The 25,140-nt window shown below is 33.8% G+C and overlaps 3 protein-coding genes across 6 annotated transcripts in view; all 3 read right to left on the bottom strand.

The window, feature by feature from the left end:
- The window catches only part of LOC108762073 (uncharacterized), a 29,825-nt gene extending 22,883 nt beyond the window's left edge, over positions 1-6,942 (bottom strand). Inside the window, exons 1-2 of one of the 2 annotated variants that reach the window (XM_018508878.1) lie at positions 6,733-6,942; positions 6,218-6,388 (exon numbers count right to left, since the gene is read on the bottom strand). In XM_018508878.1, the coding sequence (XP_018364380.1) occupies positions 6,218-6,341 (124 nt within the window). In that variant the 5' untranslated portion in view covers positions 6,342-6,388; positions 6,733-6,942. The remainder of the gene's footprint in view (positions 1-6,217; positions 6,389-6,732) is intronic. The other variant, XM_018508879.1, reaches the window with a different exon arrangement.
- A 478-nt stretch (positions 6,943-7,420) lies between these two features.
- Positions 7,421-10,423, bottom strand: LOC108762070 (uncharacterized). 3 transcript variants are annotated; one of them, XM_018508874.1, is made up of 7 exons: positions 10,243-10,423; positions 9,826-10,160; positions 9,254-9,725; positions 8,825-9,159; positions 8,509-8,756; positions 8,263-8,431; positions 7,421-8,173 (listed from the first exon to the last, which is right to left on the bottom strand). In XM_018508874.1, the coding sequence occupies exons 2-7, from the start codon at positions 9,852-9,854 to the stop codon at positions 7,960-7,962; spliced, it is 1,467 nt and encodes a 488-aa protein (XP_018364376.1). In that variant the 5' UTR covers positions 9,855-10,160; positions 10,243-10,423; the 3' UTR covers positions 7,421-7,959. The 3 variants fall into 3 exon arrangements, with proteins under 3 accessions (XP_018364376.1, XP_018364375.1, XP_018364374.1); XM_018508873.1 differs by having other exon boundaries at positions 10,293-10,423; XM_018508872.1 differs by lacking the exon at positions 10,243-10,423 and having other exon boundaries at positions 9,826-10,236.
- Positions 10,424-11,847: 1,424 nt separating this feature from the next.
- Cpr (Cytochrome P450 reductase) lies at positions 11,848-24,897 on the bottom strand. Its single transcript, XM_018508913.1, has 11 exons — positions 24,720-24,897; positions 18,400-18,602; positions 17,610-17,802; positions 17,105-17,254; positions 15,849-15,973; positions 15,377-15,565; positions 15,060-15,298; positions 14,619-14,950; positions 14,267-14,528; positions 13,957-14,185; positions 11,848-13,881 (listed from the first exon to the last, which is right to left on the bottom strand). The coding sequence occupies exons 1-11, from the start codon at positions 24,729-24,731 to the stop codon at positions 13,737-13,739; spliced, it is 2,079 nt and encodes a 692-aa protein (XP_018364415.1). The 5' UTR covers positions 24,732-24,897; the 3' UTR covers positions 11,848-13,736.
- Between the last annotated feature and the right edge of the window lie 243 nt (positions 24,898-25,140).

Here is a 25,140-nt window from a genome sequence, read left to right as displayed (position 1 = left end):
CCGACTGCTTCCATTGTGTCGTCCACTATGGAAAGTTCTTGCAAGCACATTTTCAATTCCTTTAAAAAAATCATATTGATTCATTAGGCGACGTAAAAGGAAGTTATATTTGAATAAAAATTATTATTACAATGTAAATAGAAAATGTGATAGTTAAAAAAAATATAAGAAGGATTAGTTGAAACATAAAATTAAAAAATGTTACGTTGAAAACTAATATGGTAGAGTAATATAAAAACAAACATTAGTTTTACTAAACAGTTTTAGATATTACAGTAAATAATGATACAAACATAAACATTACACTGAGAGAAAGGATTTTGTTAATTTAGCAAGCCACCAGTACCTTTAACTGGTGATCGGTAAATATGTAACAACAAAAATTATGTTGTTGTGATCGCTGCTAGTCTGTTATACCAACCAATTATTAGTAACAGAAACAAACTATATAGAATCTAACTTATCTTTTGGATAGACTTTAGCTCGTTTACATAGAATTCGTAGATGATCGTGAAGTCTTAAGTCGTAGGAAATCAATCGAGCACAGTCAAATATAGGGAGAATACTTCAATAGAATTAGTCAATTTCTTACGATTTGAGACCTTGCAACCGTCTACGACTTTTATATATATATGAGGCTCTTATTTGCTAGCGATACTATTGATTATTTGTTACATTGACGAATTAATTTGCAATCGTAACAAATCGATCGTTTTTTTTAACAAATATCACATTTGCTTTCCCTTGACTTGTTCCTATAATAAAATCATTTCTCTCAGTGCAGTAAGAAAAATTATTTAAATGAAAGGACTATGATGTGTCTATCTGAGTGTGATAGTAAAGTAGATTCTGTATATTTTTACAGAATCTGCTTTCTTCAGGTCTATTTGAACTTGCCACAAAATCTATCATTTCTCTCAGTGCAGTAAGAAAAATTATTTAAATGAAAGGACTATGATGTGTCTATCTGAGTGTGATAGTAAAGTAAATTCTGTATATTTTTACAGAATCTGCTTTCTTCAGGTCTATTTGAACTTGCCACAAAATTCAAATAGCTTAAATTCAAAGTTAAAATCTGAATGTATAAAGATATTATCCAATTCAAAAGTTTCTTTTCATGAACACATTTTCTTAGCGATACTTTTGCATTGAGTCTGTCCTCATGAATGTTTATCACGAGCAGGACGAGCACCTCTTTTCCGCTTATTACTGATACCTCCAGAGATTTCTTAAAATTATTTTAAGGTGATAACCGCAAAGATTTTTGCAATCACAAAATGTATCCAAGTTTCTTCGTATGTCGTATTTTCAATATCAAGTTTAATGTGGTTCAAAATGTAATTAATAAGTTTATATCTTAAATTAATTCTTAAGATGTTACTCTTCTTAACTTGCAATGCATTAATTTGCAATCGTAACAAATCGATTGTTTTTTTTAACAAATATCACATTTGCTTTCCCTTGATTTGTTCCTATAACAAAATCTTTTCTCTCAGTGCCGGATTAAGTGAAAAAGTCGGATATCGCGAATGCGGGTGCCTCGGTGTACCAACGGTATAAATAACGGCCGGTTTGTACCGAGCTGTCAGCTCGGTTTCACGTCGCTCGCGGTCGCGAAACGCACGCTGCAATTGTCGTCACATTGTTCATTTCTTACGCGCCTTTATCAAAAATACCACCTTCGGAAAAGATAAAACAGCGCGAAACAAACGGAGAGGTTTGATCTTCGCGCGTGCGGTTTGCAACTGTAATAACAGATAAAAAAAATATCCTCTCGAATAAATACCGAGCTATTGTGTATAAATTTATACATATGTATATACAGGTGCAAGCCTGCTGGCACTACGAGTATTGTCAACGAATTTTGAAACAGGAGCGCGATAAAATTATCACGAAACAAGCCATCGCGCGCAACATTATTATAGGTACGCAACATGAAAAAATATGCGATTCGCGAAGCGACGAATGTTCTTCCGGGGAAAACCATTTCGTTAAATCGCGAGCAATTTCCCCGCAAATATTCTCGTGGTCCATTTGCACCACCCGTGAGCGTAAAATATTTTGCTTTACACTCGTGTGAACCAATTAAAACCGTCCGAGTGAGCCCTTCAACGAGGTGCCGAATGGACAGCACGATAAATTGTTAAAATGAAAGAGAAAAATGTATGTGTGTGTGTGTGTGTGTGTGTGTTGTGCTGTATAATACACGACATGCATGCGGCAAACGTGATCATAAAGAAATTGTGACATTCGTTCGTCATTCAAAAATCAATCAAATCCTAGAAAAGAATCGTGAGCATCTCAAAGAACACACCAAATCGGGAGAAGATCAAATCAACTTTATTTTGACGTCATGAGAATCAAAATAATGATTTTTTATTGTTAAATTTGACTGTTTATTGGCATTAAGAATCAAAATAAAGTTATTTTGATTTTTATTAATTTTTTTTTTATGTGTTTCTCGGGAATGCCATACACGTTTGGTGATTTCAGCGAGCGATTTACATCGTCCACGAGACTGTTTGGCACCAGAAACCGCACGTAATTAAACGTCAATGGACAGATTCGAGGCCTGGATCCTAGCGTGCCCGATGAATACAAAAATTTATAATTGAGCTCCAAACTGCATTTATTCAAAATTTTCATGTAACAAAAATGTAATTATATATTTATTTAAAAAATATTTATGTACAAAAAAACTGAATATTTAACGAGTCTTCATATTCATTCAAACAAAATATAAACTGAAAAAGTAAGCTCCAATAAGCAATCGTTACCCCTTAACTATAATCGGCATTTTGATGACTTTAAGTAAAAAAAATTAATTTTATTTATTTTTATCATTGTAATATTCATTTTATGAAGGAAACTTAGAAATTTTGAAAAATATTTTAGAAAGCAATACATTTTTTATTTATAAATATCTATAGATCTGATAAAGCGGCATATATAATAAATATATTCCAATATAATTCTGGTTACATCACAGTAATGTTATGAACATTTTATAAGACATCTTGTCTGTGGACATTAAATTGATATATTATTTATTCTCAATAAAAATGTCTCTGTGTAACCTAAGATTAAACAACGCTCATCGTATAGGTCGCGGACTAAGCGCATGGTGTAATTGTAGTAATTGTCTTTATAGATTTCTGTTTTCTCTCTTCTGCTGGCTTGCAAGCTACGTGCAGATAATACAGAGTAAAAGTGAATACGAAACGAAAATATTTGTAATCATATTAAAAAAATATTCATTCAAATGGAATGAAAAAATGTTTATTCGTTCCTTGGTGAATAAATAAGGGGAAGGCTCCGATTGCACACATTGTATATTGCACACATGTGTCGCTAATTGGCCAATTTAAAAATAAAATATTCTCATTGGTGTGTGCAATCGGGATTGTAGGCAAACGGGATCCTCCCATAAAAAAGAAGTGTATTCGAATGAGTATTTTGTTCATTTTTTATTCCTTTATTAGGTGTATTCATCGGACACACTACTGGATCCTAAACGCTCTTGAAAGCGACTCGCCATTCATTCGTTGGATCGATCAAACGCGCTAATTGCCCTCCCAGAGGGGTGGATACATTAAGTGTTATCAATTAAGAGACCCAGCCAAAGCGTGATTGTCGCGGGCAATTAATCCCCGTGTCGTTTCCGATGGCTCGCGATGGATGATGAGTCAGCAGCGTCGCGACATGGAGCGTTTCGGCGTCGCCGTCCAAAAACCTCCACCATTCATTCGGAGATAATGGACCATCGGATCCGTCGAGAGTATTTTTCGTCATTGTTTGTCGCGACGGGGACAAAATAGTCGGAAAACGAAGGGAACACGTGTGTTATTGGCAGTCGAATCTAACGGAGTGTTTTTTAAGCGTTCGAAGTCCATTAAACTTACTTTTGTCGATTATTTCTAGATATTGTTAAATAGGACTATTGTTAACAATTGCTATTTTACTTCGTATATATAAATACAGAGCAAAAGGGTTCCTACTTTATAGCAATGTGGGTCCCACTTAAAATTCTATTATAATTAACACTTCTTGTGTGTAAAAAGATTTTTACTTATTCTTATTCCCGTTTCATAATTAATCTATCAATGTAGATTAACTTTAATCTTGGTTTACTTTTTATCCTTTTCTAGTTCTAAGAATTGGAAAAAGTTAAAGAGTAAATTAAACTGAAAAATTAATCTACATTAGTAGAAATGGACATTAAATAAATATTGCGGAGTCCGGGATTTTTAATGAAAAACATTACATTTTTTGTTAAAAATTCCAGGGCTCGTATTATATATTCATGTGATAGAATTTGGTCTAATATAAAATTGGTGACACGCTTAATTATATCCTAACAAAAATATAGTTAAGAAGAGTAACATCTTAAGAATTAATTTAAGATATAAACTTATTAATTACATTTTGAACCACATTAAACTTGATATTGAAAATACGACATACGAAGAAACTTGGATACATTTTGTTAAAAATCTTTGCGGTTATCACCTTAAAATAATTTTAAGAAATCTCTGGAGGTATCAGTAATAAGCGGAAAAGAGGTGCTCGTCCTGCTCGTGATAAACATTCATGAGGACAGACTCAATGCAAAAGTATCGCTAAGAAAATGTGTTCATGAAAAGAAACTTTTGAATTGGATAATATCTTTATACATTCAGATTTTAACTTTGAATTTAAGCTATTTGAATTTTGTGGCAAGTTCAAATAGACCTGAAGAAAGCAGATTCTGTAAAAATATACAGAATTTACTTTACTATCACACTCAGATAGACACATCATAGTCCTTTCATTTAAATAATTTTTCTTACTGCACTGAGAGAAATGATTTTATTATAGGAACAAGTCAAGGGAAAGCAAATGTGATATTTGTTAAAAAAAACGATCGATTTGTTACGATTGCAAATTAATTTGTCAATGTATCAAATAATCAATAGTATCGCTAGCAAATAAAAGGCTCATATATATATAAAAGTCGTAGACGGTTGCAGGGTCTCAAATCGTAAGAAATTGACTAATTCTATTGAAGTATTCTCCCTATATTTGACTGTGCTTGATTGATTTCCTACGACTTAAGACTTCACGATCATCTACGAATTCTATGTAAACGAGCTAATGTCTATCCAAAAGACGGGTTAGATTCTATATAGTTTGTTTCGGTTACTAATAATTGGTTGATATAGCAGCAATCACAACAACATAATTTGTTGTCGTATATTTACCAATCACCGGTTAAAGGTACTGGTGGCTTTTTTATATATATATATATTATTGAATATAATTTTTAAAAAATTACACAGAAAATAATAAAATGAAGATCCACATTTTCATCTATTCCATCTTTTCCTCAATATTTTTGTCTAAAAGTAAAATTATGTAATTTTTTGTTATGTTATTTATGTTGCCTTATCATTTTGTCATCGCCGGTTTTCAAACAATTTAAATTCTTCTCTCGTAAGAATTCAAATTGTCTGAGAAATAAGGAATGCGCCATGGAATTTTCGCAGAAGTCCGATAATGTGCGACTATTTAAGCGCGAGACCCCCGTTCACCGGGTGGATCTCGAAAGAACTCGTAGTTCCAAGCAGTCTTCGGCTGTGCTTTAACGATCCATTAATATTAAGCAGGTGTAAATAGCCTCGCCGACAGGTACAGAGCCTTTCTACCATCTCTAAGCAGTAATGAAAAGCAGTGTCCGTGCACCATCCCCATGATCCTCATTCTCGTTCGAAGCGGCAGAGAGGAACGTTTTCATTACGCCGCCACTGCAGTTACCTTTTTCCTCTCGAGATGAAATTTTTATTCAAACCAAGCAAAAGTTTTTTCTTTACTCATACAGAACAGAAGATTGCGGCAACATTGTTGCAACATCTTTAATATTAATGCAATATCCCTGGAATGTTGCTGCAATATTGTTGAAACGATTTATGCCGTATTGGTTTATATATAATTTGTGATATCGTGCTACTAACTCGCAGCCTCTAATTGTTATAAATTTCTAAATTAATTAATAAATCTTAGTATTAATGATAAATCAATAATTTTTGAATTTCAATCTCCTACAGCTTCTACACCCTTCGATGGAAGGTCCATTTTCCTCGACGAAAAAAAATAACATCAATAATAATACATAATTGTAGGATCGGCGGGGATGTAATGTGCGATTATTAAATGCGAAACATAAATTATTGGGACTCACCAATAGCGGTGCACACCCCTACAATTCTTGTCATCGTCGACAGATGATGCACGTCGCTCGGCCTTTCGTAAGTAGACATATCGCCGATGGGATCCTTCACGAGGTCCTTTGTCTGCGTTATCATGGGACGTCCAATAGATCCGCACGTTTATATGCCTTTTAACAAAAATCCTGCAGGATTATGTCACTCGTAATTACTTGAAAGATATTTTTCTAAAAATGTTTTTATAATTTAAGCAGTTATCTCTTCAAGCTTATTACACTAGTTACTCTCTGTAACTTATTAAAGTAAATCTCTTTCTGAAGAGTGAAATCTTACCTTAAAGATTAAAAATTAATCCACTCTTTATCAAGACTGATTCAAATTTCATTTTTTAGAATGAGATTCCATTCCAAAGAATTTAAAGAGTAATCAAGTACTCCCAAAAAACATGTGACATTTACTCCACATTGAAAGCAAATTATCTTATAAAGAACATTTTGTTTAAAAATTTATCTAATTAGTGGACGGTTACTTTTTCTCGATTCGATGATATGAACTCGCTTGCAAATAAGTTCTGCAGCAGTTGTGCTCGGATCAAAAGACCTGCGTCGAATTCTCTGTAAAACTTTCTTTGTCTTTTTGTTCTTTCTTTCGTCACAGCGCGATCCGATGTTGTTGCGTAATTATTTTAAATTTTCTCTCGACATTTTTACCGAAACTTTTCACCGGTCGTTAAAGCATCCTCCACTGTTGCAAGCTCACGCGAAACTAAACGCGCTGCGACCACAGAAGAGGGAAAAGCGCCGAACTTGCGCAAATGCCGCCTCTGTTCGAATTTCCTGCGGTTCCGTATCACGTGTCCTTCGAGACGTTATTACAAGAACATGTGGGATTATAATTTTACAAAAGTTCGCGCATTTATCAGGTGTAACCTTTGCTATTTTATTGTCTCTATATACACACATATACTCTCTTGCATATTTTTAATCTTAATGTCACATAACATAACGAGCAAAAAGTAACGATCTTTATTTTATATTTACGACACAACATATATATAGAACACCATTATATTTCATTTTTAATTTTTAATCAGATTTCTTTAGATGGAATCAAATTTTAGGCTTAGAACAGCGCGGGATAAGGCGATATAATATTTGTCCAACAATAAAGTTATTATATATATTTATTCACATACAATAAATTTTTACAATTGTGCGGTATACAAAAATATATCCACTCGCGATAAGCGTGTAGAATACTTGAACAACACGGACACTTGGTGAGGTAGAAACAGTATTACCTATGAAATAACGATATGTATTTAAAATAAAACGCTGTCGCGCATATGCGTGCGACGATCATCTTTTGTAAATACTTTACATTAAGTTTGTTCGCGTTGCTTAAAATCCCCCAAAACTTTTGCTTAAAACGAGATAAATATATAATTCGGGCGTTGAAAAAAGAGAAAGCGGAAATTCTGAAAAAGATTCTTATAAAAAGTGCAAGCAACGCGAACAGACCTACTGACGCGCGCAGTAAATATATAGTATATGATATATATATATATACTTCAGCTTAAAGCATTTCATCGTGCTCAGGCATTATCCTGCTTGCGAAACCGAACGCATTAAAGCATTTTGTACTTCTAGGCTTCTTTGCAGTTACATGCAGGATACACGTGTCTGACATTTTTAAAAAATATATTTCTTGCATGCAAATATTCAAAGCGCTTCTGACTTTATCGGATTACTTCTTCTCAAAGTCTTTCCTTTGTTCGAGTTTTTTTCTTCTTGTTCTTGGCCACTTTGGGACTGTAGTCCCAGCTGGGAACGATATGCTTCCCTTGAATCTCTAAAAAATTGATGCTACAATCACGAGTTATATGGGCGGATTTTGGTATTATGGGACGAGAAATCGGGCTCAATGATTTTCTGCTGTAGTGCTGGACAGCAGGCGACGGTGCCAATGATCTGAAATTTATAATTCGAATTATTCTTCGCTCTTAAATTTCCCCGACTATTTAAAGATCAAAGAAATGTTTTAACTGCGACTAATGCACCTATTTTTGCTGTTAGGAAGTCTCGAAGTGTCTATGGGAGCGAGTCGGATATTTTTCGGCCAAATAGTAGGAGAGACAGAAGCTTGCCAGGCGGAATGAATATTCGGATTTCTCAAGAAGGCACCCGACTTTTTCGCAGAACTTTGGAAGCCAACGTTTCGAGCTAATCCTAAAATATTAACGATTTTTGTTTGCGTTCATATTAATTAATCAATTGATACTGAAATAAAACTCAATATTAGCTACCTTGGGCGGAAGAGATTTCTAAATCTTCGTTCATAAATTTAATCGGGATGGTCTTTACAGTAGAGAAGCTTTCTCGTGTAGACACTGTAAAGGGCACAGGGCTTACAACAATCCTCTCATTAAAAATAGTGCCAAGCTTATTTCTGCCTATATGTGGCGTGCACAACCGCTCTTTGGACTTCAAAGCATCATCTTCCGTATCACCAAAGTCTCTTAGTTTATTTGCAGAAATTGACTTCCTTGATTTCCTAGAAATAAAGTACACATTAAGTAACAATAAGCGCGCCTGTATTATTTTACTGCCTTTTAATCTTACTTCTGGATTCCTTGAAGATCTGCATCGTTCTTTATTGTCTGAAGGGAACTTTCTGTATCTAGCAATCGATTTCTTATACTTATAGATTTGTTCTCGATATAATTAGGCGAGATTGCTTCCTCTGTCCAATTTGCTTTTGAATTTCTTGACGAATTTCTATTACCGTGAACAGGAGCGGGAGCTATTCTTAGGGCGTCAGTCAAATCGTCACCCAAAGAATCTGTTTCATCCTTCTCGTTAGGAAAAAGCTCTGAGATTACAGATTCCATCATCATGTCGAGAACATCTTCGAATTTTGCCTTATTCAATTTGTATTGCATAGAATCCTCTCCTTCCTATAAATAATATAAGTATTTTTTATATATAAGTATATAAAAAATAGTATATATACATGTAGATTACGACATACAAAAGAAACTCTTTCTTTACCTTCATTGAAAGGTTGCGTTCTATGAATACTTCATCGTTCTGCGAATCATCAAGTCTCTTTGTCTTCTTACTGCTGGAACCAACGTCACGTTGCGTACTATTGCTGTCACAAGTTCTTGCCGGGTTCTTGCCAATTATTCTCAAATATGGTATCTGTGTCTTCCACTGCTTGCACTCGTCCAAAATAAAATTTTTAAGCATCTGAGTGTCCTCCTCGTAGAAGGTCTCTTCCACGGCGGTCCATTGCTCTTCCAATTTCTGAGTTGCCACGCTCTCCACCTCCTGCGACCATGAAACAGATGTTGCCGCGCTGTTGCTATTGGACTGGATGTCATCATCTTTTAACGCTTTCTGCCTTGGCAAACTAGGTAGTCGGAAACGACCATCCCATTCGTCGTCACAGCCATCCTCCTCGTCCTTGAGTCGCAGCAAGTGTTGGGGAGCCTTTATCTTCTGCGTCAGCGGACTGATCCTATAAGACGAATAATTCTCAATAATTTCAATAATTAACAATTACTCAATAATCATGGGATAATTTCTTGAAATTGCGTAAAGTAAATAAACAAACTTACGTGCTTCTGCTGATGTTGTTTCTTCGCATTTCATGCTTTCCCCGAGGGTCTTCGCCATCAACAAGAACCAAACGGCGACGGTCCCGTCGCGAAGATACCGCAACCCGCGTGTTTTTAATGTGAGAGAGAGAGAGGGGAGAAATACTTACTGATTCTCTTCCAATTTCTGACGTTCGTAACGTCCTCGACTGGGACTTTTCAGGGCTTTCAGCGGAGCGGTCGTGTTGCCGCCACGCCTATTTTTACCATTCATAATTTCTGTTTTACACCACACGCGAGCCTACTAATCCTACTATCGATCCCGTGCTCGAATCAGCTCGAATCGTGATTGAAATCTGAAATATTGACCATGATATAACCCACGACGAGGTTTGCTCGACCTCTCTGCGCATGATATCACATAATATACTATTATACTGAGGGTTGCGAAGGTCTACAGAAAATCCTTATTCAGCTGAGACACGAACCCACGTCGATGATACAAATCTCCACTAAAATAGAAGGAAAAGGATAATTTACTTTTGCCGGTAAAATGTTTCTGTAACTTACAGGAAGACGATTGTGTATCTTAAAACGAGACAAAAATTACAAAAGTTAACAAATTTATTACGCGTTGACCAATAAAATTACAAATATTTAAGTGAATTTGCTCACTTAATTTTGCAATTTTCACCTCGTCTCAAGATATACATGTATGTACACGCGTACGTATTGTGTATCCACGGTATCCACCATGGATACACAATCGATTCCCCTCTCATTCTTTAATTTAGTCAATTACACTAGTTTACAATTTTTTTTTTCAATTACTTTGAACCGGACTACGTGTCTCTTGTAGATTTTTAAATGCTGAAAACGATTTCCCAAACGAAAAAATTCTAGCACATCAGATTTCCAAGATAATTGAGGTTTAATACTTAAAAAATGGCTTTTTTGCGATATTTGATATTTTTTAATAAAGAAGGTTAATGTTATCTTGAAATTTCGATCAGGAGTCATGAATGTATTGCTCATCCCCTATAAAATGCATTTTTTTTTATTTCAATACCTTACTTTTTAGTCATGTTATGAACGATTAAAGATAAGAGCTATGTCGAATATGAGGACCGGCAGCATCATATGCGCATGCGGTAACGCTAAAATCATTTTAAAACAACGCGCATCACACAAACATAGAGAGAGAGAGGGGGGGGGGAGAAAAAGAGAGGAGAGAGAGAGAGAGAGTTGTTTTATGAAAGATATGTAGTTGCATATTACTAATTGCATTTTTTTTTTTTTAAGCAACGATGTATTTTTATTACATCAGTGGATTAGTCTCATAGTTCTCTCTGTGCATAAAAGTATTAAGGTACAGTTATCAAAATATGACCCTAAGAAATTAATCCGCATACACATATGATGCTGCTGGAGTCACCATATTCAAAATAGCTCCTATCTTTAATCGTTCATAACATGGCTAAAAAGTAAGATATTGAAATAAAAAAAAATGCATTTTGTAGGGGATGCACAATACATTCATGACTCCTGATCGAAATTTCAAGATAACGTTGACCTTTATTAAAAAATGTCAAATATCCCAAAAAAGCTATTTTTTAAGTATTAAACCTCAATTATCTTGGAAATCCGACGTGCTAGAATTTTTTCGCCTGCAGCATTGTTTTCAACATCCAAAAATCTATAAAAGACACGTAGTCCGGTTCAAAGTAATTTTTTGCTGTAAACTAGTGTTATTTTTCAACTGAAATTATACTTTCTGTGTTTACGGAAAAGAAATTATAAAATCATTTTGTGCAGATATAATCGTGAAAAATTAATGTAACAATAATATTATTTCTCGATATGCAAATAAAATTATACTGCAAATAATATAATCTGGGTGTCAATTGTGCATCTCAAAATGAGATAGAAATTACGAAAATGAACAATTCACTCGAATTTTGTAATTTCATTGGTCAACATCTAGTGAATTTACTCAGTTTTGTCATTTTCATCTCGTATCAAAATACACAATCGATCCCCTGATTGCTTTACATATGTTGATCAACATGATTTTTATTCACCATCCCTGTATGCATCGTGTAAAAATATAATTAGTTATAATTCGTTATACAATCGCCAACAGGCCGGTATTTAGGTTCTCATATTTAAGACTATCTTAAGTATAGCTTGAAGATGTCATCAACCTATCACAGTCGTATTAGCATCTTAAGACATATTACTTAAAACACTCCTAAATTAAGAATCGATTACCGCTCATAGCTAAACTACACGCATACCTTTATATTCTCGGATTAAAAACGATTAAAAACGCTATGTAAATAAACAGCGATCATCTCATTCATAATTGCTATAACAATATCAATTGTATTATTTAATTTCAATATTAATAACAGTTACATTGTTGCTCAATATCGGTTCTCTTATAATTAACTCAATTATAATTCATTTGAACTCTTAAATAGAGACAGAGAAAGTCTAAATTAACAATTTTAATGTATGTTGATTGAAACCAGTGCGCACGCGATAACTATTTTGATTTGTATATATTATATGCTGCACTACGATGGATTGAATTCGAACTAATATTCACTAGTAACAGGTCTTCTGAGCCTTAAGTTTCACTAAAGATCGCTTTGGTTCACACGCACCAACTTAAGTTAAAAATATTATTTCAAACACTGGAATAAATTTGCTTTAAATATCGCGTAAAAGATTTCACTATATACTGACTAATATCACCAATTGATATCCGATTGCACTTCTAAGAAATGTAATTAGTATCAAGAGCAAACTTAACAAAGTCCTCTTTCATAATAACAATTATTCACATTGTCTATACGTATATACTGATCTTATAAAAAGAAATTATATTCATTACATTATATTCGCCTTATATTCGATGTGAGATGTAACATTTAACCAGATTGGCGCATTGCGATCGAACGATCGCGGATGATAATGAAAAACAACAAAATTTCAATGAAATTGTTTGTACAATTTATGTAACGAATAGTATTTGTTACATCACGGTGACCAGACCTGATATGTTTTATTAGACAATACGTTAAGAATGTTAAAATATCAGCAGAGACGAGCTAATCTATCTCGTCTTATTGTTTATGTATATAAAAATTATCAGAGTTCATTAAAGTAATTGTACAGATATGATAAAAATTATTATATAATTGTAATAAAATTAGTCATAAAATAATTTTATGATCATTTTGTAGATAAATAACTGATTAGCATTCTTGATGAGATAGGCAGAGATGCTACATACGAATAATGTAAGTATGTACAGAAACTCGATAAACATATCTATCAAGACTATGAAATAGCAAAGGCGACAATTCCTGACCATGAAGAGTTAACGAATGCTTTTACTAAATATGAAATAATCTGTCATGCATATATTTATTTAAATTATAAACGGTGCAAAAAATATGTACAAAAAATCCCACGAGTTATCGAGTCTCTCTACATTTCTTTCAAAAAAATTTAAATAAAGTCAGTCCTTTCGAAAATCGGACTTACATAAATATGTAGCTAATACATTTAAATATTTAATATAAGACGATCTATAAATTTGTTATTTATAAAAACACAAATACGAAAAATAAGTCGTACATATTTAAATACTTCGCATAAATTTTAAAAAGGCCTCTGTATGTAATGCTGGCTCTGGCTATCGAATGTAATTTAACTATAATTATTCTATTCGGCAGGACATGATGACGGAATAAAACTCATCGGATGAAAATCATTAAATGAAGATAGAGAAAATGATAAACGATTTGACTGAATGTCATTATACTACCATTCCGTCGCTTTAATGAATCAAGCATCAAACTCTGGCCCTCGCACTTTAAAAAATTCTTCTGTATATTTCTCTATGATACAATTAATATGGCTCAACTCCAAACATCACTAGAGTATCGCTTTTGTGACTCCATCTTCTTGATATAATTTGCAGCATCAAGTTCTGACATGTTGCCACGTTCCATCACCACTTTGAGCAATATATTGTGCACATCGCGAGCCATGTTTCTTGCATCCCTAAGAACATACATAATTTACATGTAAAAATTTTAATATAAATTTTTTTTATAATAATAGATTCTTTAAACTAACCCGCAAACATAAATATGTCCGTTTTGTTCGCCGATAACACGCCATATTTCCTCTTTGTTCTTCTCGAGTAAATGTGTGACGTAGACTTTGTGCAGTTGTTCCCGGCTGAACGCGGTGTGCAACGTTAAAGTGCCATCCTTCACATACTGCTCTAATTCTTCATGATAAAGATAATCCTCTTGGCTTTTTCTGCATCCAAAGTACAATATTGTGTCGCCTGTCTCTTTACCTGGAATTAAGATTTAAATATTGATACATTCTATTGACGGGGAGAATATGTTACGAGATATCGAAAGTGAAAGCATGCTACCTTCTTTTCTGGCAAAATCTCGCTCCTGTATGAAGCCCCTGAATGGCGCTAAACCGGTTCCTGGACCAACCATGATGATGGGGATATTCAGGCGCGTTGGTAAACGGAACTGAGATTTCCTTACAAAAATCGGGACGAGACAAGGTGGATCGGAGGGATGTTTCTCCTTCAACCAACTAGTCGTAACACCCTTGTTTATTCTGCCAGTCGGAGTTTTGTACTCCACCACTACTGCCGTAATATGGATCGAAGTTGGATGAAGCTGAAACGGAAAGAATGATTTTTAAACAAGTCATTTTTTAAAAAAGAAACCTCTTCTTAAATTATTCTTACAATCAATTAAAAGAGATACCTTCGGAGACGAGGATATTGAGTAGTATCGACATTGTAATCGTGGCAAAATCTCGCACAGATGATCTAGAGGTGGCTTCAAGCTGGGAATATCCTCTAAAATATGCACAATATTGCGATTCTCTTGAATTATCCATTGTTGATAAGCAGTTTTGCCCTCTGCGGTGGTCGACGCCATCAGTTTTAGCTTCTCTTTGTCTGCGGTATCGGTCGCGTACTCCGCTAACTCCTTGAGAATGTGCGTGCGTGGGTTACTTGTAATATCTAAGTAATGTGTTAAAGCAGTCCTATAGCTGCAAGGGCAAGGGAATGGATGCTTCTTTGAGGACTCCTCTGTAAAGCGAATAGTAGATTATTTTTAAAAATGCAAATGCATAAATCATTCTCACATAAAAATTGGGAGAAACAAGTAAAAATAAGAAGAGAGAAAGCGAGTAAATACCGTCTGTATTCGTAAGGGTGAAAACAGTATCCAAATTCGCGCCGCATTGTTCACCAATTTTGTTCACCAGCTCCGCGCTGTTCACGGGATAGACGGCCAAATGATCACCTGTCTCGTATCGCATTTTGGAGCCTTCAACGTTGAATTCTATATGCATGCATGATCTGTCGGATGTTGGACCATGTAATTCGCGATTCACTTTCACAGGAGCCAAGAATGGATTTTTTGCATCATACGGCCTATAGATAAAAGATTAAAAATTCTAAATATGGAAATTGAGATTATTTGACGCAATTCTATAGTAAATAAGAACTTACGGTCTCTGGTTTGTAAAGGAATGAAGACGAGCGAGCTCTCCAGTGTAGATGCGATCGGTTGATAGATCTACATGTTCCGTAAGTTTATATTGTCGAATACTGACATCCTCGCCAGTGCCTTCGATTCCAAAGAACTCACAGACGGCTGGCCAAAATTTATCTTTCCACGTAATAAAGTCATCCTCTATGCTGTAACATTAAAATTAATTATTAAGAAAAAGAAATTCTAAAAAATTGTTGAAATTAAGAATGGATGAAAATAAATAAAATATATTTGTCTTAACAATAATTAATGGATGAAAATAAGTAAAATATATTTGTCTTAACAATAATTAATGTTATAATTAAAAAAAATACATATTAATTTTTTTATTTTAATTGTTATTTCGAATTTTTTATTTGTACTTTATTTAAATTGTAAAAATAAAGAACGGATGTGTGAAAAAAAGAAGTAAATTTGCCGAGAACCTACTTTGCGTCATCGTCCCCAAGACCTAACTCGCAAACGCGCGTAGCACCCAGCTGCTCCAATCTGTGATCCACATATATTCCAATCTCATTATAGTGTTCATAGGTTTTATTACCCAGCCCGAATACCTAAAACAAATAATAATAACAATTAAGCGAAACGATTATTGGCGTGTAATTTGAAACGCGACCGTAGATTTTGTTTTCCAATGATTCGAGTTCTCATCGACTTTCGAACTTCGATATATCTCGATACCTCGTACGATATGCGCGATATTGGAGCACGTCGCCATGCTGTCAGCGCTACGACACCGCCGGCCCGGCGACAGTGCCGCAGAGCGAGATGGAAGAGTTCAGCGCATAACATTCCGATGTTCATGATTTGCAGAGTATCACGCAATACGCATTCGCGTCCGAATGACTGCGACAACGCAGTCTCATATACTTCGACGCGGTACTTTCACTTTCTACCAGAGAAACTGCGATTTTAAGCACCGGTATCACATAGTATTATATACGATCGTTGAACGTGTGTTATATAGTATGTACATACATAACATGCATACTATTAGACGACTCATATGTTACACAATACTTAATGGAGTGAGGAACGTGAGGGCACCACTGTGAAATAACGATTCTGGGATCGATTGCGACTGGGATCGATTGTGACTGGGGTCGATTGTGGTTGTGGTCAAAGTCTCGCTACAAATGCTTTGAAGCGTTTGATGGACCAATTAGAAGAAAGAATTTTTACAAACTCACAAATTGAAAAACAATTGGTGAAATTATAAGTATCCTCCAGTAAATTCGTTCAAGATATACAATCGACCCTCAGGTCATTTAATTGCCACGATGGATTTTTCCCATCATCTCTCAGTCTTTAACTCTGTTTATTATTTGTTGTTCAAAGAAAAAAACTCGGAAAAAGATACTGAAGAAGAAAAGCGTGAAAAGAAAGAGAGAAATAAAAATAAAGAAGAGAAAGGCAAATTCGTTCGTATCCTTGAATTATATCCGCGCGTAGATTATCATTATTATTATTATCATTACTATAATCATCATTATTATTATTATTATTAATTATATTATTATTAATTAGATTATTATGATTATGGCATGTATTATGGAAACTACAATGAATACTTGAACAACACACGCAGCCTGCTGAAGGACAAAGTAATTTAGATAATTAATTGATAGCGATTGTGACGTGCCACGCTCGTATGTATAGAAATGATCACGTATGTACATACATACCGCATAATTTAATCCTGTGAGATCACCGTCACCGTTCTTGAGCCACTCAATATACTCCATTGCATTGTCGGTGGGATCGCCCTCTCCGTATGTAGCCAAACAAAACACTGCCAAACTATTTGGAATAGTTTTCAAGTGTATCAACTCTTCCTGTTGTAAAAAAGGAAAATATTTCTAATGTTTCACGTTAATCTTTTTTTTTTATCGTAAATAATATATTGTTTATCATTCGCGGGAAGGTCGAGATCAACGAGGCAAGACTATCAGTGTGTATGTTTCTACATGTGTCAGAAATATACATGTTAGTAATAACAAGAATTTCTCGATTGGCTTAATGACATCGATCGAGAAGTCTCGCTCCATCTTGCATGGAATAAATATCTACGTACGTAGATGTTCGTGCGTAGATGTTTGTGATTTAATTCGCTTTAGAAAAGAGATTCTCTCCCGTTCTTTTTTTCTCTGAATTAAAAAATTTATTTAATTACTGTAGCGATTCACATACCATGTCGCATTCCTCGGGGTCGGCCACCATGCCCTTCATCTTGTATCTGATACCCTCCTTGGCGAGACGACCAGCGAATTCTTCAGCAGTACCCGTTTGGCTGCCGTAGAACACGACCAGACTTCGCCCAGAGGACTTCAGTTTTTTGATAAAGGAATTCTCTGATGGCGGTACCGCGACGAATGACGTCGGTCTGTAATTGAAGAATTAAACATAGTTCAGTAGCGCATTACAATGTCAGTAATCCTTGGATGTGTGTTTAAGGATTCTTTTAAGAGCCGTTTACAATAGAGGTAGTAAGCCGTAAGCCATCTCTTTAATACGTTTTGCAGTGAATCTCATTCTAAAAAGTAAAATCTCACTTTTAAAGATTGAAAACTGGGCCACTCTTTTTCAAGACTGGCTCAATTTTCACTCTTTAAAGTGAGACTCCAAAGAATATAAAGAGTAGGAGGAGTCCGGAATAGTTGAACCATCTCAAATATCTCATTTTAGGCCAAGCAGTTATCAAACCGCAACATATGGATTATGCTATTTTGATTTCACATTTCTCGAAACATGATAGATAATTGGCGGCTTGATAACCGTGCACTTGACACGAAAGAACCGGTTCTTAATATTATTTTAATTTAGGTTCAACCAAATTTTTTCCTTCCTTCAGAGGAAGTTATTTATTGACTACTCGGCAGATAATATATAACTCCATTAGAATCTATCGAGATTCATTTCTTTTATAGAAACATTTGATCACATAACCACGTATCTAAGACACTTCAAAAAGAATAATTACTGGATAGAGTAGGATTTTGTTGTCGGCGTGAGTTCTTCCCGCTTTCTTCTTTTCAAGAGCCACCATGCTGCCGCTAAGAAGAGACCAACGACCAATGCTATGTCCAGGATGCCGAAAAATGACTCATCATGTGCCTCTGGTCCGCTTTCGCTCTCCGCTGATCCTGCCATTCTTATAGCCTTCGGTTGCGATGCGTCCACAGTCTACGAGAGATTTAACACGAACCAACTTATTAATTGATTAATCTCAATAGAATCGACTTCTCGGACATAAACTCTACGAGACTCCCAAGCCTGTCGAATTATGTCGTTTGCGATAAAAGTAAAAAAAAATTTGTTACTTTAATTTAACTAATCATTCTCGAGAAATTCAGAATACATTGCAATCAGCAATATAATCTTCTATTGTCATTAATGCAGAATATATAATTACACTAGAGATAGGCGATACGCGTATCGCTCATCTCTAGTATAGTCAGAGAGTCTCTGAAGTCTATCCAAAGTCCAAAGCGTTTATATTCCACAAAGATATGATATGTGCTAACAAATTTTAAAACGCATTAAAGTGATTCTTGATCTCATTATAATATTGATTAAAATATCTATCTAATAAAAAGTATTATACACTCAAGCAGATATAAGCAGGATTTGATTTTTTACTCTCTCATCTTTATCAAAGTTGAATGTCAGAGATCAACTTTGCACAAGTTACGGATGAATTTATTTATTTCAAATGGCACACATTTACAGCATGTCGATTCTGCGTTCAAAATTCCATGTAATTCGGATTTTTCCTTTCCCCCCCCAAATCCCCACTCTTAATGGTCATGATGAAATACAACGGTAACTTCCTTTTGCATCACGATCGACATCCGTCAGTCATTATTTTGAACGTCGAGTTTTCATAAATGTTGTGTTGATCGATCGCGTCTTGTAAAAGAAATCCGTGCAGAACTAGTAAAAATTCAGTCAGAGGAGATACTTATTATCGGTTTAGAAATAAATTATGTTTTTAGTGACAAGTTAATCACACGAATACTAATTGCTTTAGAAAGGGGATACGCTTATCGGGGCAGTGCACTTGATACTTTTGTCGCTCGATAGTAACAAAGAAAAGTGAATGACTTACTCTACAGGAGAATTGTTCTTGAGTACAAAGTTCTGCGTCGCAAAAAGTATTATCACAATCATTCAGAAGCAAAGTATCAAGATACTTCCGTGCTGGCGACTGAACCGACGTTTATTGACTCATCGCTTATTACTATGCTACACGGAAAATGACCATTTCACGTTGTTGATAATTAACAGTGGAATTATTCCGAATTTCGAATCACGTTCTCTGAACTCTGTATATACTGTATGTCATTCGCGCGACATTCAATTGAGATTCGACAACAGATATCATTATCGGCATGCAAGATTGCGATTACATCGATAACGATAATAAAGTTCCATTATATCATTCGTACATGTTACTATGCATGTTCTGCGATTTTGTTCTCTCGAAAGCGTGATATTATTTTGTCATTCTTACATCGCGAAAACACTTATTACGCAGCGCGCTGCAAATGCACGAAAAACCTTACGAAGAACTTACATAATTATTGTGTCATTGCGAGCTTAATACAGTTTGCATAATACAAGTGAGATCCATTAGATATGCACGATCTTATCGCGCTCGTCGCGAAAGCATAAAATTATTTTACATTTGTCCGAGTACGCGCGTATAAAATGAGCTCGAAACAATGTCATTCTATTGTATGTATGTTAATGCTTGCATGTATTATTACTTATCTATTTGCCTATTTTAGCCGCTTTATCTTAGATTTATTCCTCGCAATTTACTTGACCATCTAAAAATGTCACGATGACTTCTAAAAATCATCTTAAATGAAGAAAAAGTTACGTAACTTAAGTCTGCTTGGTTTGATATTCATAGCTCTTCATTATATATTTCAAGGATTTAAAGAAATATAAGCACGCTCTCAATTAAAAATTTTTTTATGAAAAATTTTCGTTTCAGAGATTATGAGTATTTAAGATTCATTTGTAATAAACGATATTTATATTCGGTGTTACAAATGAATTTTAAACACTCATAATCTGTTGATTAATGTATTAGTTTACAAGTGTTTATCGAAAGCTAATCGTTTAACACAGCTAACCTATTGGTTAAGTATCTGTGAACATTTTGTGGCCAGCCGGAAAAGACGATTTTGTTGAAAATACAACTTTTTTACAACTATTCATATGGAACCCAAAAATTATTATAATAATGATGCTGTGCACTCAAGAAAAGATTGATACATTGAAATAAAGCTAATAAAATCCTTATTCACATCGTTATGAAATCGCTGCATGAGAGTTAGATCAACAGAGTTGAATCAACAACTCTGTTTTATTAATTTTTAAATTATTGAAGCATAACTGACAATGATTTCATAATTATGTGAATGATTTAATTAACTTCATTTATATAAATGTATCAGTGTGCGTGTATAAATCGACCAATTTTTCCTTGAGTAGCATCATTATTACGATCATTTTCAACTTCTGCGAAGAAAAGTACATAAGTAAAACGATTCCGGAACGGTCGCGAAAAAGTGAAAGTTGTACCTAATTCCTTTAATTAGATACAGATCTGAAAATAATTTTATTGGTCGTGATCATATCAAAATAATTTATGACGCTCAAACTCTCTAGTTATTAGAATTGATAAATCCGTATAACAAATCATAAAACTAACCAAGACTCCTTATAAATCAAAGAACTGGAAAGAATACGGGCATTAGGAGTCTAGCGTAGAAGACGTCGCGCAAATAATACACTTATGAAGCTTGAAACTTCTTTATTCAACAAACTGAATTATTAGAATTGATAACTTATCACAATATTATTTATCTTGAGATTCCTACATAATTATTTTAATAATCTACAAAATTATTTTCGGATCTGTATCTAACGAAATTTTTAGATAATTCAACGAAATTATTTTTTTCATCCAAAAATATAAAATTATATTCTCTATTTTATGCAAGTGAATAAATTATGCCAAAAGAAATATTTTACTCATTTACAAAGAAGCATTTTACATATTTTACGGATTTTATTTATTTCTAAAAAATGATTTTCTGAAAATAACTTTAAAAAAGTTACTTATATGCATTAGTGTACATAAAGAGACTATGAATAAACCCGCATTCGAAATCAAAATAAACGTGTCAGAAGATTGCTTTTTCACGACATGTCAGAAATGCAATTTTTATTGTACAATGATTTTAACACATCGCATTTTGCGTCAATAGTGAGCTCAATGTATTCGCGTTAATGAGTGACATCAAGGAAAATTACGTAACTTCTTTTCTAAGAAGCAGCAGACATTTAAAAAGTTAATAAAGAGTTTGTCTACTTTGTAAGCACTTAATATTCAACGCATAATTTTCGAGTACAAGTAACCAATAATTATAGATAACTTATCGTTGAAAAAGAAAAATAGTTATGTGCTGGAAAATGAAACTGGAAAATGAATTTTAGATTTTTACTTGGTTCTCAATTATTATGTATCATTTATGGCAACCTTGTTTTATAAATATTATATCTATTACTACAATTTCAAATAGTAACAGGCTCTATATTTGTCAGAAAATATTATTTCCGATAACCTGGAAAATCTTCAAGTTTGTATATATATTCATGATATAAGGTCAACAATAACACTCTCAGTTATTCATCCAATTTCGCTGTTTATTTTTGATTAAATTTGTCTAATTAACAATTTATTTTTCGGACAAAGCATTTCAACTTGTTTGATTCAAGTCATAAACATCAAAAACTGAAAAGCGAAAGAGACGCTTAGATGCTTAAATTGCATCATTCGATGACTCAATATTGAACAATTACTATTGTCTGATAACGAATTCGGTTGAACACATTAGTGAACACTGGTACATATCAAAGCCATTGTATATCGATTCATCTGCATGTAAAAATTAAACATAAATATTTTTTAATTTAAAATACTTTACTTAACAACATACGCACAATAAACTGTATTAATGATTTCACGGTTTAAGTTATTTTTATATTTATATTAAATATACTCTTTAAAACTTTTAGAGTGAATTGTCACTCTGAAGAGTGAAATCTGGCTCTTATAAAAACTGAAAATTGAGCCACTCTTTTTCGAGACTGGTTCACTCTTCAAAGTGAGATTCCACTACAAACATTTTAGAAAATATCTTCCATTATTTAAATCTTCCATTATTATAATTTATGTACGATGGCTTTAATATACGCACCAGTACACACTCAGTGTATCCAATCAAATTCGTTATAAGGCATCTGACTGGTTTTTACATTATCTTTCGTTTCTCTAATTTCACATACGCAAATTAGATACTTATCTTATATACTTATTATTAAATAAGATACTTAGTAACTGTATCGTATTGAATGTCAAACAGAGTAACACATTTCATTTGGATGGGAATTGTTTGACCACGTTGTGATTGACAAGCCATTCACAATACTCGTTCAGTGGAAAAATTCTAGACCGATCGTGAGTGATTGTAGTCAATTACAACGTGATTAAATGGGATGCTTCCGTTTCATTTACCATTTATGTACTATGTAATAGATTTTAATTATTCTTCAAATTTCTTCAAATTAAATCATCAAATAACATGAATTCTTAAAAATATAATAATAAATTTTTATTAATTATAAATTATTAAATTTGATAAGTTATTAACCCTTTCATCTACAATATCGAGCGAGACTCGTGGTAAGAAATTCAGGCCAAACATAAGAACCACAGGTAAAGGTCATGGTACGTTCTTCAGTGCAAACATAAGAAACATGGATCAGGCTCGTGATTATATAGATCAAACTGAACAGCTAAGTGGCTCGACGCGTGATCGACCTTGTTGTTGACATTGTGGTACGCGTCGTCGGGACATAATCGTAGTACAAGGGGTTAAATACTCACAGAAAAAAAAATTTGCTATAAACTCAAAAAAGGTTACAAAATTTAATTGTCAAATTTATTTACCGTTTATAGCAACAATAAAATTTGATTCAAACAAATTTGATCAATATTTTGCATTTGTTGCAAGTAATTTTTATAGCAAGTATAAAAAAAGATAAATATTTATTACACCTGCAAATAATTTGCGATCCCTATATGCGCAAAATTTTGCTGTCATGGCATAAGATAGCGTTTATAGTAAATTTTTTCTCTTTGTGCTTGAGAAAAATAACCGCGCGTATACTTGTGGAAAAAGAACGATTTTATTGAAACATCTAAAAATGCAGTATCTAACCTTTAGATATTTCAACAAAATCATTCTTTATAATTTTACTTACACAAAACTTATAGCATTAAAAAATCTCTTATGTCCACTAATGTAGATTAACTTTAATCTCGGTTCAACTTACTCTTCGTCTTTTTGTAGTTCTAAAGATCAGAAAAATACGAGAAGAGTAAGTTGAACCAAGATTAAAGTTAATCTACGTTGATGGAAACGGGCCTTAACTTATTTAACGTAGATATGTCTAAAAAATTATCTGTCTCGACGTGCACTGTCAAAGAAATAACGATAAATACCCAATCCTTATAGAGTTTTATTATTTTTAAATTCATGTATATCAAAATGTAAATTTCATGTATGTCAAAACATAAATCAATCCATTTCTGTAATTGATATAAAAATAAACAACGTTCTTGTTAACATATACATTTGGTAAACTAAATTTTAGTCAAATTTAATACATTTGCTTCATACATTTGCTAAATGAATTTAACTTTGTAATAACAAATAACAATAAAATTAAAGCTAATGAAACTCAGTACGGAAATAGATGCGCATAAGTATTAATTCATGTAAAAAAATACTTCAAAATGCAGCTTTATTACGAAATTTTGGAAAAAGTTAACGTTGGAATATCTCTATGTTCACGAACAGTTATTTATTATTTTGTTATTAATTTTCATTTTTTATTTATTATTTAAATAACAGTGTAATTTATTATTTTAAAATTTGAGAGTCCGATTTAAATTATTTTTTTGTTTTTAACTTTATAATTTTAGTTTAATTAACGACATATTGAATAGGAACAGTAGCGATCTATATAGAAATGATTAAAAATAACATAAATTGTAAGTACAATTTGCCATTATGAATTTAATAGCGTGATAAAGCATGTCGCGATCTATACGTGATCTGCTCAGAATTCACAATTCCCGAAGATCACGGCCTCACAATACATATATCTTCTCGTGTCATCGCTTATATGAGCGATACGATTATTTGATTTCCTTACCGGTATATCCATGTTGTATGTCGTACACACGAAGACGTGAAGTAAAATTCGCAGGCGGTGTGCACGTGGTATCGCACAACGTCTGAGCGATCACGCGCACGAACTTTCCACGACGATGATCGGTGTACAACTGAAAATGCGCAGAGAGACTCGATTACGCGGAACCGGCGGCACGCGGGACACGATTGTACTTATACAATATACATGCGTCGTATATACATGCACGGCCATCGCCGTCATCATTACCCTGCGATATGAGACATTGCAATAAAGTGGCAAGTCATCTGACGTGTAATCAAACGTTCGGTATAATTATAATATATATACTATGCGATATCTGACCGAAAAATACTTTTCCTCATGCAAAATATGAAAGTCACAAAATTCAAAACCCGAAAATCCCAATCGCTCAGGAACCTTC

Source organism: Trachymyrmex cornetzi, unplaced genomic scaffold, assembly GCF_001594075.2.
Source record: "Trachymyrmex cornetzi isolate Tcor2-1 unplaced genomic scaffold, Tcor1.1 scaffold276, whole genome shotgun sequence".
NCBI lineage: Eukaryota > Metazoa > Arthropoda > Insecta > Hymenoptera > Formicidae > Trachymyrmex > Trachymyrmex cornetzi.
This window is presented reverse-complemented; position numbering and strand designations above follow the sequence as displayed.

What these genes read in the sequence shown, in the direction of transcription:
- LOC108762070 (XM_018508874.1), bottom strand. Translation starts at nt 9,854, where the DNA reads ATGCGAAGAAACAACATCAGCAGAAGCAC. An exon ending in AACAACATCAGCAGAAGCAC is followed by an intron (nt 9,726 to 9,825) that starts GTAAGTTTGTTT and finishes TTCGTCTTATAG; the next exon opens with GATCAGTCCGCTGACGCAGA. An exon ending in GATCTTCAAGGAATCCAGAA is followed by an intron (nt 8,757 to 8,824) that starts GTAAGATTAAAA and finishes CTTTATTTCTAG; the next exon opens with GAAATCAAGGAAGTCAATTT.
- Cpr (XM_018508913.1), bottom strand. An exon ending in TCCTTTACAAACCAGAGACC is followed by an intron (nt 15,299 to 15,376) that starts GTAAGTTCTTAT and finishes TTTTATCTATAG; the next exon opens with GCCGTATGATGCAAAAAATC. An exon ending in CAATATCCTCGTCTCCGAAG is followed by an intron (nt 14,529 to 14,618) that starts GTATCTCTTTTA and finishes TTTCCGTTTCAG; the next exon opens with CTTCATCCAACTTCGATCCA.